This window comes from Nycticebus coucang, chromosome 24, assembly GCF_027406575.1.
Source record: "Nycticebus coucang isolate mNycCou1 chromosome 24, mNycCou1.pri, whole genome shotgun sequence".
In the NCBI taxonomy this organism is placed as follows: domain Eukaryota; kingdom Metazoa; phylum Chordata; class Mammalia; order Primates; family Lorisidae; genus Nycticebus; species Nycticebus coucang.
In genome coordinates, this window is record NC_069803.1 from 9,272,605 (window position 1) to 9,291,292 (window position 18,688).

Sequence of the window (18,688 nt, forward strand, 5' to 3'; positions counted from 1 at the left end):
AAATGAAACAGTCAATCAGGGAACTTAAAGATGCAATGGAAAGTATCAGCAACAGGTTAGACCATGCAGAAGAAAGAATTTCAGAGGTAGAAGACAAAGTTTTTGAGATAAGTCAGATAGTAAAAGAGGCAGAAAAGAAGAGAGAGAAAGCAGAACGTTCACTGTCAGAATTATGGGACTTTATGAAGCGTTCCAACATACGAGTTATAGGAATTCCAAAAGGGGAAGAAGAATGCCCCAGAGGAATGGAAGCCATACTGGAGAATATTATAAAAGAAAATTTCCCAAATATCACCAAAGACTCTGACACACTCTTTCAGAGGGCTATCGGACCCCAGGTCGCCTCAACTCTAACCGAGCTTCACCAAGACACATTGTGATGAACCTGTCCAAAGTCAAGACAAAAGAAAAGATTCTGCAAGCTGCCAGGAGTAAGTGCCAGTTGACCTACAGGGGGAAATCCATCAGATTGACCGCAGACTTCTCTAATGAAACTTTTCAAGCAAGAAGACAATGGTCATCTACCTTTAATCTACTTAAACAGAACAATTTCCAGCCCATAATTCTGTACCCTGCTAAGCTAAGCTTCAAAATTGATGGAGAAATCAAATCATTTACGGATATACAAACATTGAGGAAATTCGCCACAACAAGACCAGCTCTACAGGAAATACTTCAACCTGTCCTGCACACTGACCACCACAATGGATCAGCAGCAAAGTAAGAACTCAGAAATTAAAGGACAGAACCTAACCTCCACACTGATGCAAAAGATAAAACTCAGCAATGGACTCTCACAAAATAAGACGAATAGAATACTACCACACTTATCAATTATCTCAATAAATGTTAATGGCTTGAATTCCCCACTGAAGAGACATAGATTGACTGACTGGATTAAAAAACACAAGCCATCCATTTGCTGTCTGCAAGAAACACACCTGGCTTCAAAAGACAAATTAAAGCTCCGAGTCAAGGGTTGGAAGACAATTTTTCAGGCAAATGGAATTCAGAAGAAAAGAGGAGTTGCAATCTTATTTTGAGATACATGTGCTTTTAAAGCAACTAAAGTCAAAAAAGACAAAGATGGTCACTTTATATTGGTCAAGGGAAAAATAAAACAACAAGACATTTCAATTCTAAATAACTATGCACCCAATTTAAATGCTCCCAGATTCTTGAAGCAGACCTTACTCAGTCTGAGCAATATGATATCTGATAATACCATAATAACAGGGGACCTTAACACTCCTCTTACAGAGCTGGACAGATCCTCTAACAGAAATTAAACAAGGATATAAGAGATTTAAATGAGACCCTAGAACAAATGTGCTTGATAGACGCATATAGAACACTCCATCCCAAAGATAAAGAATATACATTCTTCTCATCACCCCATGGAACATTCTCCAAAATTGATCATATCCTGGGACACACAAAAAAAAATCAACAGAATCAAAAGAATTGAAATTTTACCTTGTATCTTCTCAGACCATAAGGCACTAAAGGTGGAACTCAACTCTAACAAAAATGCTCGACCCCACACAAAGGCATGGAAATTAAACAATCTTCTGTTGAATAACAGATGGGTGCAGGAAGAAATAAAACAGGAAATCATTAACTTCCTTGAGCATAACAACAATGATGACACAAGCTACCAAAACCTGTGGGATACTGCAAAAGCAGTTTTGAGAGGAAAATTCATCGCTTTAGATGCCTACATTCGAAAAACAGAAAGAGAGCACATCAACAATCTCACAAGAGATCTTATGCAATTGGAAAAAGAAGAACAATCTAAGCCTAAACTCAGTAGAAGAAAAGAAATATCCAAAATCAAATCAGAGATCAATGAAATTGAAAACAAAAGAATCATTCAGAAAATTAATGAAACAAGGAGTTGGTTTTTTGAAAAAATAAATAAAATAGAGAAACCAGTGGCCAGACTCACGAGGAATAGAAAAATAAAATCTCTAGTAACTTCAATCAGAAATGATAAAGGGGAAATAACAACTGATCCCACAGAGATACAAGAGATCATCTCTGAATACTACCAGAAACTCTATGCCTAGAAATTTGACAATGTGAAAGAAATGGATCAATATTTGGAATCACACCCTCTCCCTAGACTCAGCCAGGAAGAAATAGAGCTTCTGAACAGACCAATTTCAAGCACTGAGATCAAAGAAACAGAAATTAAAGGACAGAACCTAACCTAACAAAGAAAATCTTCCAACCAAAAAATGACCTGGTCCAGATGGCTTCACTCCAGAATTCTATCAAACCTTCAAAGAAGAGCTTATTCCTGTACTGCAGAAACTATTCCAAAAAATTGAGGAAGAAGGAATCTTCCCCAACACATTCTATGAAGCAAACATCACCCTGATAACAAAACCAGGAAAAGACCCAAACAAAAAGGAGAATTTCAGACCAATCTCACTCATGAATACAGACGCAAAAATTCTCAACAAAATCCTAGCCAATAGAGTACAGCTTATCATCAAAAAAGTCATTCATCATGATCAAGTAGGCTTCATCCCAGGGATGCAAGGCTGGTTTAACATACGCAAGTCTATAAACGTTATCCACCATATTAACAGAGGCAAAAATAAAGATCACATGGTCCTCTCAATAAATGCAGAAAAAGCATTTGATAAAATCCAGCATCCTTTTCTAATTAGAACACTGAAGAGTATAGGCATAGGTGGCACATTTCTGAAACTGATTGAAGCTATCTATGACAAACTCACAACCAATATTTTACTGAATGGAGTAAAACTCAAAGCTTTTCCTCTTAGAACTGGAACCAGACAAGGTTGTCCTCTGTCACCTTTACTATTCAACGTAGTGCTGGAAGTTCTAGCCAATACAATTAGGCAAGACAAGGAAATAAAGGGAATCCAAATGGGAGTAGAGGAGGTCAAACTCTTCCTCTTTGCTGATGACATGATCTTATACTTAGAGAACCCCAAAAACTCAACCACAAGACTCCTAGAAGTCATCCAAAAATACAGTAATGTTTCAGGATATAAAATCAATGTCCACAAGTCAGTAGCCTTTGTGTACACCAATAACAGTCAAGATGAGAAGCTAATTAAGGGCACAACTCCCTTCACCATAGTTTCAAAGAAAATCAAATACCTAGGAGTATACCTAACGAAGGAGGTGAAGGACCTCTATAAAGAAAACTATGAAATCCTCAGAAAGGAAATAGCAGAGGATATTAACAAATGGAAGAACATACCATGCTCATGGATGGGAAGAATCAACATTGTTAAAATGTCTATACTTCCGAAAGCAATCTACCTATTCAATGCCATTCCTATCAAAATACCTACATCGTACTTTCAAGATTTGGAAAAAATGATTCTGCGTTTTGTATGGAACCAGAAAAAACCCCGTTAGCTAAGGCAGTTCTCTGTAACAAAAATAAAGCTGGGGGCATCAGCATACCAGATTTTAGTCTGTACTACAAAGCCATAGTGCTCAAGACAGCATGGTACTGGCACAAAAACAGAGACATAGACACTTGGAATCAAATTGAAAACCAAGAAATGAAACTAACATTTTACAACCACCTAATCTTTGATAAACCAAACAAGAACATACCTTGGGGGAAAGACTCCCTATTCAATAAATGGTGTTGGGAGAACTGCATGTCTACATGTAAAAGACTGAAACTGGACCCACACCTTTCCCCACTCACAGAAATTGATTCAAGGTGGATAAAGGACTTAAATTTAAGGCATGAAACAAGAAAAATCCTCCAAGAAAGCATAGGAAAAACACTGGAAGATATTGGCCTGGGGAAAGACTTCATGAAGAAGACTGCCATGGCAATTGCAACAACAACAAAAGTAAACAAATGGGACTTCATTAAACTGAAAAGCTTCTGTACAGCTAAGGAGACAATAACCAAAGCAAAGAGACAACCTACACAATGGGAAAGGATGTTTGCATATTTTCAATCAGACAAAAGCTTGATAACTAGGATCTATAGAGAACTCAAATTAATCCACATGAAAAAAGCCAACAATCCCTTATATCAATGGGCAAGAGACATGAATAGAACTTTCTCTAAAGATGACAGACGAATGGCTAACAAACACATGAAAAAATGTTCATCATCTCTGTATATTAGAGAAATGCAAATCAAAACAACCCTGAGATATCATCTAACCCCAGTGAGAATGGCCCACATCATAAAATCTCAAAACTGCAGATGCTGGCATGGATGTGGAGAGAAGGGAACACTTTTCCACTGCTGGCGGGACTGCAAACTAGTACAACCTTTCTGGAAGGAAGTATGGAGAAACCTCAAAGTACTCAAGCTAGACCTCCCATTTGATCCTGCAATCCCATTACTGGGCATCTACCCAGAAGGAAAGAAATCCTTTTATGATAAGGACACTTGTACTAGACTGTTTATTGCAGCTCAATTTACAATCGCCCAAATGTGGAAACAGCCTAAATGCCCACCAACCCAGGAATGGATTAACAAACTGTGGTATATGTATACCATGGAATACTATTCAGCCATTAAAAAAATGGAGACTTTACATCCTTCGTATTAACCTGGATGGACGTGGAAGACATTATTCTTAGTAAAGCATCACAAGGTTGGAGAAGCATGAATCCTATGTACTCAATTTTGATATGAGGACAATTAATGACAATTATGGTTATGGGGGGGAAACAGAAAGAGGGAAGGAGGGAGGTGGGTGGGGCCTTTGGGTATGTTACACTTTATGGGGGCAAGACATGATTGCAAGAGGGACTTTACCTAACAATTGCAATCAGTGTAACCTGGCTTATTGTACCCTCAATGAATCCCCAACAATAAAAAAAAAAAAAAAAAAGATGTAAAGTCTTTTTTTGTTGCATAGTATTCCATGGTATACATATACCACAATCTGTTAATCCATTCATGGGTTGATGCATTCTTGTACAAATGTCTTTTTTGAAAAATGACTTTTCTTCATCCTGGTAGAATCTATAAGAAACTCAAAATAATCAATAAGAAAAGAACAAACAACCCCATTTCTTTGTGGGCAACAGACTTGAACAGAAACTTCTCTGATGAAGACAAGTGAATGGTCAAGAAACATGAAAAAATGTTCATCATCTTTAATCATCAGAGAAATTCAAGTCAAAATTACTTTGAGATAACTAGTAAGATTAATCCACATTACAAAAATCCTAAAACTGCAGATGTTGGCGTGGATGTGGAGAGAAGGGAACATTTCTACACTGTTGATGGGAGTGCAAACTAATACAGCCTTTTGAGAAAGAAGTATGGAAAATTCTCAAATGACGGTTACTAATCTGATTGCATCTTTTGTTTCTTTTCAGGCTGGTGTGGCTAATATTGTGAGAGGAAGTCAGAGAAAGAAGCTTCTCCGTGGTCTTATCAATCACTTCCAGAGTGCAAAACTGTTGACTACATTTACTCATCTAATGTTCACGCTACATGTAAAAGCAAATTCAGGAAAGCCTTAGATATTTTTCATAATAAAATGTTTAATCATAAGAGGAAAATAGAGAAAAATGTGGCAAATATTTACGCATCTAACAAACAATACTAAAGTTTCATCCTATTTGCATCACAGTTGTTAAAAGACATAGGATGTAACAAACATCTCTGAATTCCTATGCAATCTCTGATCTATTTCAATAGCTTGGGTGACATTCTAATAAATTCTAGCTGCGATTTATCTCCCGTTTGTGGTATCTGTCGCACTTTCTCACAGGGCCCTGAGTAACAACACGAAGCCAAAAGCGAGAGCAGATCATTATATTGGATTTTTTCTTAATCTCTCTCCAAGAGAAGAAAACGGCCTTCCCGGCACAAATCAAAGGACAGTGTTAGGCATTTTCTCTACTCACTTTGTCATGCAGCACAAAGCAAATACCTCTGTGGCCTATAGGCTTTGCATGGTCTACATTAGCTTTACCCATCTGGGCCTTTGGTTTTTATGCTCTTAAAAAATAAGGGAAAGAGGGCGGTGCCTGTGGCTCAGTCGGTAAGGCACCGGCCCCATATACCGAGGGTGGCGGGTTCAAACCCGGCCCCTGCCAAACTGCAACCAAAAAATAGCCGGGCGTTGTGGCGGGCGCCTGTAGTCCCAGCTACTCGGGAGGCTGAGGCAAGAGAATCGCTTAAGCCCAGGAGTTGAAGGTTGCTGTGAGCTGTGTGAGGCCGCGGCACTCTACCGAGGGCCATAAAGTGAGACTCTGTCTCTACAAAAAAAAATAAAATAAGGGAAAGAAAAATTCAAATACCTTACTCAGACCAAGTCTGTTTCATCAACAGTCAGTTGAAATGAGGAAAGTTTATTCGATCACCTGGTTAGTATTCAGCTAGCTTAGCATCTTAATAAGAAAAAATTTCAAATATATATAAAAATATGGGGAATAAAAGTAAACCCTGCTTCACCCAGCTTCAACTATTACCAAGTCTGGGATGAATATAAATATAACCATAATATATATATATATATATATATATGGAATAGCATAATAAACCCTACTGTACTAGCTAGCACCTAGCTTCAACAATTACCAAGTCTGGGACGACCCTGTTTTCTCTGTGTATCCCTTACCGTTTTCATCGTTCCAGTATTATATGAAGCAAATCTCACATATTAAATAATTTCACTCTTAACTATATAAAACTATGCTTTTAATAAATACAATTACAAAAATATTTCTACCCTATGTTCTCTTTCTTTCTGAAACAGTGTCTGGGTGACACTCTGTCACCCAGGCTGGAGTGCCACGGCCTCGGCCTAACTCACAGCAACCTCAAACCTCTTGAGCACAAGTGATCTTCCTGCCTCAGCTCTTGAATAGCTTGGGACTACAGGCACTGGCCACCACACCTGGCTAATTTTTCTCTTTTTAGCACAGATGAAGTTTTGCTTTGCTCAGGCTTGTCTCAAACTCCTGACCTTAGTGATCCTCTCACATTGGCCTCCCAGAGTGCTAGTGCAGGTATCACAAGTGTGAGGCATCATGCTTGGCCTTATACTTTCTTAATACAATAAAATATCAGGCAGTATTGATTTTTTCTGTCTCATAATTTTTTCTTTTTTTTTTTTTTTTTTGTAGAGACAGAGTCTCACTTTATGGCCCTCGGTAGAGTGCCGTGGCCTCACACAGCTCACAGCAACCTCCAACTCCTGGGCTTAAGCAATTCTCTTGCCTCAGCCTCCCAAGTAGCTGGGACTACAGGCGCCCACCACAACGCCCAGCTATTTTTTGGTTGCAGTTTGGCCGGGGCCGGGTTTGAACCTGCCACCCTCGGTATATGGGGCCGGCGCCTTACCGACTGAGCCACAGGTGTCTCATAATTTTTTCACAAGTCTGTATTTTCAAATCAGGACATAAAGTGCACATATTGCAAAAGGTTAATGTGTCTCTCAAAATCTCTTTTCCTCTAGAGATTCTCTCTATTACATCATTTCATCCTTGCAATATTATTGTTTAACAAACCAGGACTTTCGTCTTATGAAGTTCCCCCACACATTTTGTTGATTGCATCTTTATAGTGTCTTTTTAGAGTGTCTCCAGTCCTATGTATTTCCTGTGACTTGGAAGTTAGATGCAAATGCTTAATCAGACTCAAGTTCAATTTATTGTTTTTGGTTTTTCTGGACTAAATTTGGCTGATTTTAAAAGAGGAAGTGATGAAATTGTATGTGTGGAAGGGAAGTGAGGTGTGGAAGAGAAAAATGCGGGAATTTTATGAAGAAAAGACCATCTTCTTCACAATTATCTAAGAATTGAGTCCTTTGTAATATCTTTCAAACTGATCAGATCTTTTTTTATGTTCCGGGCATGATGGTGAGACACAGTTTCTTCTGAGATGGATTGATCTTGGGCCAATTATAATCCCTTGCCTTTAAAGCCAGGTTCATGCTGACAGCTCAACAGCACAATTTGTGTGATTTGGGAAAAAGAGGTGAGTATGGGACAGGAGTATACATCTAAACTTCAGAGTATTCATGGAGTTGTTTCCTCGCCTAATACAGTGATGGGTTTGAGCTGGTCTTTGCCATCTGTAATAGGATGTTAAAATGAGACAGCAGCATTATGAAATCAGGAGCAAAGGGAATAGAAGACAGAGCCACAAGTGCAAAATTTAACAGGAGAAATTTTGGTTACTAGTGCTTCAACACTCCGATCATCTTCACCTAGTTGGGAATTCAATGAAGGAGAGGAGATCTCTAATGAAAGATGTGCTGTATATGACGTGTCCTCCAGGCAGCCAACCAGGCTGTGATCCCTCCAATAGCTGGGTTACAGAGCAAGACAGCTGTGACCCACAACTTGGAAAACACAGATGACAAGAGACAAGTGGCAGACCTCCTTGGTGGTGGCATCAGCAGCAAGCTTTTATGTTGGGAAGAGCATACCCACCTCCCTACATCTGTTCGGGTTCCTAGGACACAGGGTCCTTGCATCAAGAATCTGTCCATGAATGTGAGATTCTTAAGAACATTTAAAGTTCCAATCTAAAACTAAAGGTGGATTTACACAAGTCAGGTAAGACCCTAGGAAGAAAGAGCGCCAGAAAGCAAACTTTTGTGGAATTCAGGAAAGGGTTTACTGGAGCAATAATTAGCTTTAGTCAGCTGTCATGCCCAGAGGGTGCATCTGAAGATCACCCGGAGAGCAGACGATGGAGCTATTCATCTCTGAAATTGAAAATATGAAAACAAAGGAAGCATGTCTTAAATGTTTTCCTTATAGCACGCCCAGTATTATTTCTTTACTTAATTGAGAAATAAAAGTTGTATATATTAATCATTTACAACATGGGGGAAACACATGTTTTGTTTACATACTTTGTTTTTGATTGAGTAAAAGTTATAAATTTGCTCTTCACTCAACATGATGCTTTTAAACATGTATACATTGTGCAATGCCTAAATTGGTTAACACATGCAGCTCACATGTTTATTTTTTGTGGTAAGAACACTTGAAGTCTATCATTCTCTTAGCAATTGTCAAGTGCAAAATCTATTGTTACCATGCTGATTATGCATCTCTTGAATTTATTCCTCCTAATTGAAATTTTATATCCTTTAGCCAACACCTCTGACCACCAGCCCCCGGGAGCCACAATTCTACCCTCTGCTTCTGTGAGTTTGACCTTTTTAGATTCCACATGTAGGACTGGAGTATTTGTCTTCCCTTATTTCACTTAACATAATGTTCTCATCTATGTTGTCAGAAATGGCAGGATTTCCTTCTTTTTTAAAGGCCAAATAGTATTCCATTGTGTGTACCACATTTTCTCTGTGTATCCTTTGATGGACACTTATACTTTTTGATGCTTTACAGTCTCTGTGCATGCATGCATGCGCTCACACACACGTACACACACGCACACACACACACACGTTTCCTATAATTATCCTGCCCAGTAGTCCAGGAGAGGTAGGCCTTGGTTTCTTCATTTTATAAACAAGAGAATTTTATCTCCCACATTACAGCTCAGATGGGGAGTTCAAGTTCCCTGTAGGGTGGGGAAAGATGGTCTTCAGCCTGAGGGCTCTTTCTCACATCTTCCTCTTCCTGTAGAAGAGGTTCTTAAACTCAGATTAAGTTCTACCCAAGGATCTCATGACCTTGAACTATTAAAGAAAGCTGAAATCAAAACACAGGTCTTACTGTTTATTTAGAAACAAACTTTTACCAAAATAAATGCTGTTTAAATTAAAAATAAAAAAAAAAAACAGAGGTCTTCTCGTTTCCAGTCTGATATTCTTTCTTCTGTATTTTGCCATGTCACTGGTTTGGTGATTACAAAATCCTCACTTCATTTAGTGTTCTGATCAGTCTTGAGCACTCCTTTCATAGATGGTTTTTGAAGACATATTAAAAGTTAAAAAACCTGATTCAGACTGTGGCTCAGGGATTGCTGCCAGATTTTTGCAAAGTGCTTTTCAATAATTCATAATAACTTAAATCTGGACCCCTGATCTAAATATAGCATGAGAAAACGTGCTCTGGTGTTTAGTTAAGCCCAAACTTGTATATTTAACTACATTAAATTTCTCCTTCTCCTCATTTAAATACTTCCAATGTCACCCATTTATATGTACAGGATACTTTAAAAACAACCCTTACTGAAATATTCAGGTACCTGACATGCCATTCTGTGGGCTTGGAATATTTATGTTAGAGTTTTGCAACTTAAGCTCTCTTTCCCTTTGGTTGGATGAGAAATTATCAAGTGCCCTGTTGTCAGAACCTCTGCTACAGGAAGAGGGTAGCATGGACTCCAGAGGAAGACGTGAGAAACAGCCCTCAGGCTGAAGACCATCTTTCCCCACCCTACAGGGAAATTGAACTCCCCATCTGAGCTGTAATGTGGGAGATAAAATTCTCTTAGCCAACATGGGTTCTGATGAGGAGTGGGCTTTTGATAGGGGTATTGAAGTCTTAACTGATTTGGTCTCCGTAAGATCAAGCAAGAACAATGGTGTCTGTCGAGGACAACCACATGTCATTGTTTCAAGTTTCCACTTGAGCAACAGTTTACTGAATCTGTCTCCCTATGACTATATTTCTGTCTGGTAAGCCCTGAAGTGGCTCTTTTTTTTTTTTTTTTTTTTGAGATAGAGTCTCACTATATCACCCTGGGTAGAGTGCCGTGGCGTCACAGCTCACAGCGACCTCAAGCTCTTGCGCTTAAGTGATTCTCCTGCCTCAGGCTCCTGATTAGCTGGGACTACGGGGCCTGCCATAGAGCCCATCTATTTTTTGTTGTAGTTGTTCTTGTTTGGCAGGTCTGAGCTGGGTATATGTGGCTGGTGCCCTAGCCGCTGAGCCCCTGAAGTGGATTTGACCTGTCTAGTTCCCTTAGTTCCCTATCTAGATCCCTTTTTATGATAAATGTCAAGACAGCTATGGAGCATTTTGAAAGGGTACAAGTCAAATCTATCAAGCATAGAACATAAATGTCTTGACACAATAATCAAGTAAATGAGGCAAAAGCTGTATTAATTAGTTTGATGTGAGCACGCCAAATTGTATAAAAAAATCAACACACATATGCATAAATGTATTCATGATCTATGTGTATAGGACTTAATAAAAGGAAAAAAAAAAAAGATAGCAACTCTGCTCCTGAGCAGACAAAGTGACTACATCTCCAGCCCCTGGAAGGCATTGCTCTTGCCCTGTCCACATCTCTCCCACAGGGTCCATTTCATCCTCAGGTCTCTTTTGAAGTGGTTGGTACTTCTGCAGAGGAACTTCTGAATAATACCTGATCTAAACTATAGTTTCCCTTTGTTATATTTCAGACACTGGTCTTTTTGCCTTTGTTATACTTACAGTTCAGATTTATTGCTTCTTTTTTTTTCTTTTACTTAATTTCTGTCTTCTTTTCATATTGTTATTGAATGGAAGATCTAATTAATTAATTCTTGCATTATGCCCCATGTAAGTCAATCCTCTATTGAACCCACTTAACAAAACTTATGACAGAATGTAATAATTATTCATTTGAATTTAGGGATGTTGTATGTGAGGGTATGGCTCCTGGTGAATTCTCAACAAATTAAAAAAATTATTTTTTGTGATGCTTTGAATTAAAAATGTTTTACTGATAATAATCATACATAATTATGAGGTCTATGGGTATTTTGATACATGTATACAATGTAGATAATTAAATCAGGGTAACAAGGATCTTCATAACCTCAAACATGTATCATTGCTCTGTGCTGGGATCAAAAATATGCAATGAATGAATGAGTAGGTTGCTCTTAAGCTGACAGATAACAGCAGGGTTTTAGTCTATGCCCAGAATCTATTTTATTAAAGTAGTTGAATTTAACAACAGTTACTGGGTAAGCAAGTCATTCTTTTTATGAGCATATTTTACTTTCATTTGGCAGAAAGCAAATACAACTTGAATATGCCTGAGGCAGCCTTGGGAAATATCTGAAATTAGAATCAATCTCTGTTCAGTCTTATTTACATCATATAGTTATCTCTATTTAACACATCATTTCTTATTACAATTCTTAAAGACAGAACCTTTTCCTAATAAATCAATTATAAATTGTAGATTAGAATGAAGATATGTTTTTGCCTAGTCTTTAACCTTAGATTTGCACAGTACCCAAAGCATGTCTAATCTGAACATAATGTCTCCTTCTGACATGGGACATATAGGAACCTTATGTGAACTGAGACAATTTGAAAGAAGGAGTTTACTTGATTTGATTTTGTAGGTGTCTCAGTAAGAAATACCTATGCAGTTTTCATTGTGTTCTTTAATTGAGGATTTCCAATGTCTTTAAACAAGAAAGAGAATTCCAGATATGGTCTTTTGCTTTGTGTTATAGACTGAATGTTTGTGCCCACCTCAAATTCAAAGGTTGAAACTTACCCTAAAGGAGATAATATAGAAGGTGAGGTTTTTGCAAAGTTAAAAGGGTGGAGAGGGTGGAGCCCTTTGAATGGGACTCTTTCAAAGAGATCCCAGGGAGCTCTCTGACCTTTCCACCATATGAGGACACAGTGAGAAGGCCACCTATGGCATAAGCAGATGATCCTCACTGGACACCGAATCTGCAGGTGCCTCCATCTTGGACTTCCCATCCAGAACTATGAGAAATAAATGCCTGTTGTTTAAGTCACCCCATTGATGGTACTTTTGTTATGGCAACCTGAATGGACCAAGATGCTATATGAATAATACAAACACAAATAGTCTGGTTATTCAATGAGGCTTTGTTATTCTGGCAAATACCACAGCTAGACAAAGATATTAAAAATAAATAACACAAGTAAATGGGAAAAAAATAAATAACACAAAAGTTTCTCTGATTCAAGAAAGACACTTTCCATATAGTAGGAAAAACAGGCATCTAAGCAATTAGAACATAACATAATGGATATCAGAGTAAGCAAACTATTGGAAAGGCAGAAGAAGGAGGGACTAAGTTTGGGAGGTGTCCAGTTCACTAGTGTACCTGCCCAATGTGGTTCATTACAAAAGTTTTGAGATAAAAATCAAGACTCATAAAATCCATGGGGATGGAAACAAATGAAGCCCTCTCAGGAAAACCTATAAGCCAAGACAGTTGAAACTACATGGCTGAATCAGAAAAGAGGCTATTTGACTGTGCTTTGTAGAAGTGAAATAATGGACCATAACACAGTCTGTCTCAAAACTTTTGTAGTCACCCATGTATAAGAGCAGCACATGTATATGCATAGCACTTTTCTTAATATTCCTAGTCACACTGCTTCAGTCTATGGCCTCACTTCATCGTGGGCTTACTCTTTCCAAGATACTCTTGACATCCACTCCAGAATGAGAACCTTGGGCTTTGCTTTCTGCTTTTGACCTTCTCCTTCCCTCCTGCCAGTGTATCCTGCTCCAGAGCTCCATACACCAAATGAATTAAGCATTGGTTCCCAACTGTGCACAGAATCTCCCAGGAAGTTTTAAAATGTCGGGTCTCTATGGAGATTCTATATTGTATTCTATATTTCTTACAGTGTAGCCAATGTAAGAAAATCACTTGGATGAGGGAAGCCCTACGTAGAAGAATAATTTTTTCTTGATGTTATGTTTTTTTCCTGGGACCTACAAATCAAACTAACAAATGACAGATTAACAGGAGAAAAAAGCATGTACATTTTATTTGATTTAAAAATTTTTATGTGACTGAGGGCTTCATAGAAAAGAAGTGAAAACCCAAAGAATTGGTTAAATGTCAGAGGCTTATTGACACTATTTTAATAGAAGGCGATAAATTGTGAAGAAGTAAACAGGCAAAGGAAATGAGATTTTAGGCTTCTAGGGATAGTAAATTTTGGGAAGGTAAATGTATGGAGGAAATTAGTAGTATATGAGGGTTATTTAGTGAAATTTGTTCTGCAGATTTGTCTCAGTTGTGTCACCTCCTCCTGGTATAAGGAAGGACAGGGTGACACTTTCACAAAGGGAAATTGATACTCTGCTTTTAGGCAAATAAGGAGAGAGAAGAGAGTTTTTCCTGTGTTTGTTTTTTCTCTACTGTTCTTAGTTAAAAATTACAATGGAACCTCTGTAAATTGACCACCTCAGGAAATTTGACTTTCACAAACTGGTCAACATACAAAGGTGATCACCATAAGGAACTAGGCCTCCTATACTGATAGGCACATGTGGTGCTTAAGGCAATTTTCAGTGCAGGGAGGTAGTAACTATGGAGGTTTTTCTTTATATGCCACTTTAGCCTATTTTACATGGCACATTCTGATCTCATTCACTTGCCTCTGTGTTGGCCACACCCTCTATGGCCTCCTCCCCCTTCATGACACCTGCAAATTTGCCCTCCCTCCTGGACATTGCATTGACCATGGGTGTTAGAGAATAGGAGAAGAGATTTGCAGTACAAGAAACTTATGGGGGAAACTCCATAATTCTAAAAATGACTACCGGATTTTTTTAATCCTTATCTCAGTCCTGGAGCAAGGACATAAAATATACACTTATCATTGACTTCTCTTCCAACTCAATCACATCGTTCATGGTGAAAACTGGAGAACTCATCGCACTTACCGTTTGCCCTGTGCTATTCCTCCTCTTGGGTTTATAATTTTTCTGTACCACTGACTTTAGTTCTGTTCCTCGTTTCCTCCTCTCTGCTTGCTCCCCTGTGAGGATCACCCTGCTTTCTACTTATTTCAGTTTTGACCTTGGGGACATGACCTTCTCTGCCCATGGTGACAATCAGCAGAGGCTATCTGCCTGGGCTGCCGGCCTGATGTGATTGATCAGAGAGCTCTGACAGGTGTCAGACCCCATCAGTGGTGTAGGGACCTGAGGAACTGGGTATGCTGTTAAGAAGAAATAATGCTGAGAAAACAAAGAGAGGAAAGACATTCCAGAAAGAAATAACAGTTGGCCAAAAGACAAGAAAATGAGACTTGGGACTCTCAGGTCATTTATTTATTTTCGACCAGATAAATCCCAGCTACTCACTCACTCACTTTGCCCCCCACAGGGACCTCAAGTCTATCAGATATACAAACAAATGACTGAGGATTTTATTATTTATTATTGCTGTTGTTTTATTTTAATTGCTGAGGATTTTATTTATTTATTATTGCTGTTGAAAATAGCCCTTTTCAACTCCACACCAATATTGATTTTTGGTTGGAGGTAAAAAACATTGCTGTAGAACCTGGGAGATCCAAGTTCTAATCCCAGCTACTCACTCACTCACTGTGTGATGTTAAGTCTAAACTTCATCTACAAAATTAGAATAGTTATCTTGATTGTTTCCCCTAACCCTCTAGGCAACAAAAACTATTTGAGTTAGTCACCAGGGAAATGCAGTTTAAAACGACACTTTACCCCTGTTCGAGTGACTTTTATTAAAAAGTCCAAAAACAATAGATGTTGGCGTGGATGTAGAAAAAAAGGAAAACTTATACTTGTTGGTGAGACTGTAAGTGAGGACATGGGAAACAGTGTGGAGAGTCCTCAAAGAAGTAAAAGTTAAGGCTACCATTTTTTTTTTTGTTTGTTTTGTTTTGTTTTTTAACTGAAACAAAGCTTTTATTATTGGTGACAATAGTTTTGCAAATGACTTATATATTCATCACTGAGTATGCTTTGTTTTTTTTTTTATTAAATCATAGCTGTGTACATTAGTATGATCATGGGGCACCATACACTTGGTTCATAGACCGTTTGACACATTTTCATCACACTAGTTAACATAGCTTTTGTGGCATTTTCTTAGTTATTTTGCTAAGACCTTTGCATTCCACATTTACTAGGATTCACATATACCCTTGTAAGATGCACCGCAGGTGTAAGGCTACCATTTGATCCAGCGTGCTGCTACAGACTATTTACCCAAAGAAGTAATTCTATTTATTCGCCAATTTAAATTTTTTGTTTAAAACCAGCAATTACTCATTTTTTACACTGATTACATTAGCTGAACAGAGTGTCTGATAAAACGAGGGAAGGATACTAAGAGGACCTAAAGGTCCTGTGAAGTCATCGGAAAGTCTAGTGGCATATAAATATAAAATTGCCATTTGATATAGCTTGTACTAAGAGTCTGAGTGTCATAATTTGGAAACACTGAGCTGAATTGTCCTTCCTAATGATAGTCACGTTTTTTTCTTTTTTGTCATGATTCTCGATCTTAAAAAGAAAATAGGCATTACACAATTGGTTGCAAAATACTCTTACTTCCTTAAAAATTCCATAAGACATGCATTTAAATGCTTTGAAGTGAATACAAAATAAACAGAAACAGCTTTTAGTCATGTTGAGAATGTTGCAACAGCAAGACATATATTTAGGGACTTTCCTAAAGGAGACCAGGGTGAGAATCTTCAAGTCGCAGCCTTTGTCTGAATTGCGTGACGGCCAAAGAGGTAGCGTGGTTACAAAAGACATTTTTTTAAAGTTTCCATTTTTGCTCACTAAAATTTTAAACAAGAAAATCAGCCTTGCAAGTGTTGTAGCTGACTTAGGATTCATTCTCAGTCCTTCCCTCTGTCTGGACTGTCAACACTAACAGTCAACTCTTCATGTCTGTCAATGCTGCTACCATGTTCCAATAACCCCAGAGAGGAAGCTGGAATGTGCTTCCCTTTGCAGTACAAATCTATACTTCTGGAGTTGGACAGGTAGAGCAAATTGGGTTACGACTAGGAACAACATTAAGGTGTCAGTGGAGTAAGTTCTTATAGCTTTATTAGCTTCCTTAGGAAGTGCAAACTTCACTTGCCATCTATCCTCTCCCAGGCAACACCAGGCTGCCCTTGTTTTATTTTTAGCCTTGACAAGGAAACTGTCTTTGACAATTTGCTTCAAAACAAGTGATGGATGTAATGCCTATCCCCAAGGAAAGAAGTAAGGATAGCAACCATAACCTACATTTGTGTGTGTTTTTACATATTTTTTACAATTTGATCTTTGCAGCAACCTTGCAAGACAAATTGGCATTATTTCTACTAAGAATTTCAACTCCCATAGGCATTGTTTTGTTTAAGGTGAGCTGCAAATGAGAACATGATCTGAATTCCCATTTGTCTGTTATCAGCATCCATGATTTTCTATCCTCAATCTTCACTAAGTTCTGTTTTTTATTACCCCAGAGGCAGGGAGAATTCCTCTGTGCAGTGCACAGATTAGACGTCCAGCATGCATGATTCCCTGCATAAACAAGAATTGAAATGAGAAAGAAGAATGATATTGTCTGGAAAGTGTCATCATTTTTAGGGGAGGCTGATAAAAGAACAAATAAAACTATTAACTGAGTTTTTACAAGAGGCAATAAATATTAATAAATATTAGCAAAAGCAGAAGCCACACAAAATCATTGAAGGGGCAGTGTTTTGCAAATACAAATGGTCCATGTGAAAATTATTCAAGCTGAATAGCTTAGAAATGCAAATATAGAATAATGAAAGACAAATTAATCCCATCCAAATGGCAAAGATTCCTAAACAGTGGTAACATGAAGGTTTTCTTTCTTTCTTTTTTTTTTCCCTGAGTCTCTTTTTTCTTTTTTTTTTTTTTCAGATTTTTTTTTTTTTTTTTATTGTTGGGGATTCATTGAGGGTACAATAAGCCAGGTTACACTGATTGCAATTGTTAGGTAAAGTCCCTCTTGCAATCATGTCTTGACCCCAGAAAGTGTGACACACACCAAGGCCCCACCCCCTCCCTCCATCCCTCTTTCTGCTTCCACCCCCATAACCTTAATTGTCATTAATTGTCCTCATATCAAAATTGAGTACATAGGATTCATGCTTCTCCATTCTTGTGATGCTTTACTAAGAATAATGTCTTTCTTTTTCTGTTTTTTTTTTTTTTTGTGAGTGAAGGGAAATGAACTTTTCGTAATTGCTTGTGGTTTTATAAATGGGTGCAACTTTCCACAATGGCAATTTGGCTACATTTATCAAAACCCATAAAGTATGTTGTATGCATATATTCCTATTACATGATAGTAAGCAAGCTATTGTCACTGTCTTCCTGGCAGTGGAGATAGCTAAATAAGCAATTACAATGATGGGATCATCTGATGAAGACTGAGGCCTGTCAGTTAAGTTCTCAAACTCACCCTGGAAAAACTGCTACATAACTCATTGCTGATTATCACTAGGTGACCTTCAAAGGACTCCGCTTGGGAAGCTGTGCACTGACACCAGCGCCCACTCTACCCTTCAAGCAATTTTGGAACCTTTTTTCTGGAATGGCCATCAGAGCTGTCATCGTATTACCCTTGATGTTCTGAATGGCACCAAAATGTGTCCCTTTCAAGATTTCCTTTATCATAGGGCAAAGAAAAAGAATCACTGAGGGCCAGCTCAGGTGAGTGGGGAAGGTGTTTCAATACAGTTATTAGTTTACTGGTTAATAACTCCCTCTCACAGTGCCATGTGAGCTGGTACATTGTTGTGATGGGAGAGCCACGCCTTTCTAGTGCCAAGATTTTCAATTGACATTTCAACTGTTTATTGATGTTTCCTTGGCTGCTGTGCTTCTCACAGTCCGCTGAGGATGCTGATGCACAATTCCATGAATTCTGCTTTTCATCAGTTCTGCGCATTACTGACCACCCCGATTTCTCTTAATTAGTGATGCTTTCTCTCCCCCAAAACGTTTAATCCATCCGTACACTGCTGTTTTCTTTTTTAT

At 38.3% G+C, this 18,688-nt stretch overlaps 1 protein-coding gene across 2 annotated transcripts in view; it reads left to right on the top strand.

Moving 5' to 3' along the window:
* The window catches only part of FUT10 (fucosyltransferase 10), a 427,469-nt gene extending 421,540 nt beyond the window's left edge, over positions 1-5,929 (top strand). The window contains exon 5 of one of the 2 annotated variants that reach the window (XM_053578687.1): positions 5,350-5,929. In XM_053578687.1, the coding sequence (XP_053434662.1) occupies positions 5,350-5,496 (147 nt within the window). In that variant the 3' untranslated portion in view covers positions 5,497-5,929. The remainder of the gene's footprint in view (positions 1-5,349) is intronic. The other variant, XM_053578689.1, reaches the window with a different exon arrangement.
* Positions 5,930-18,688: the final 12,759 nt, after the last annotated feature.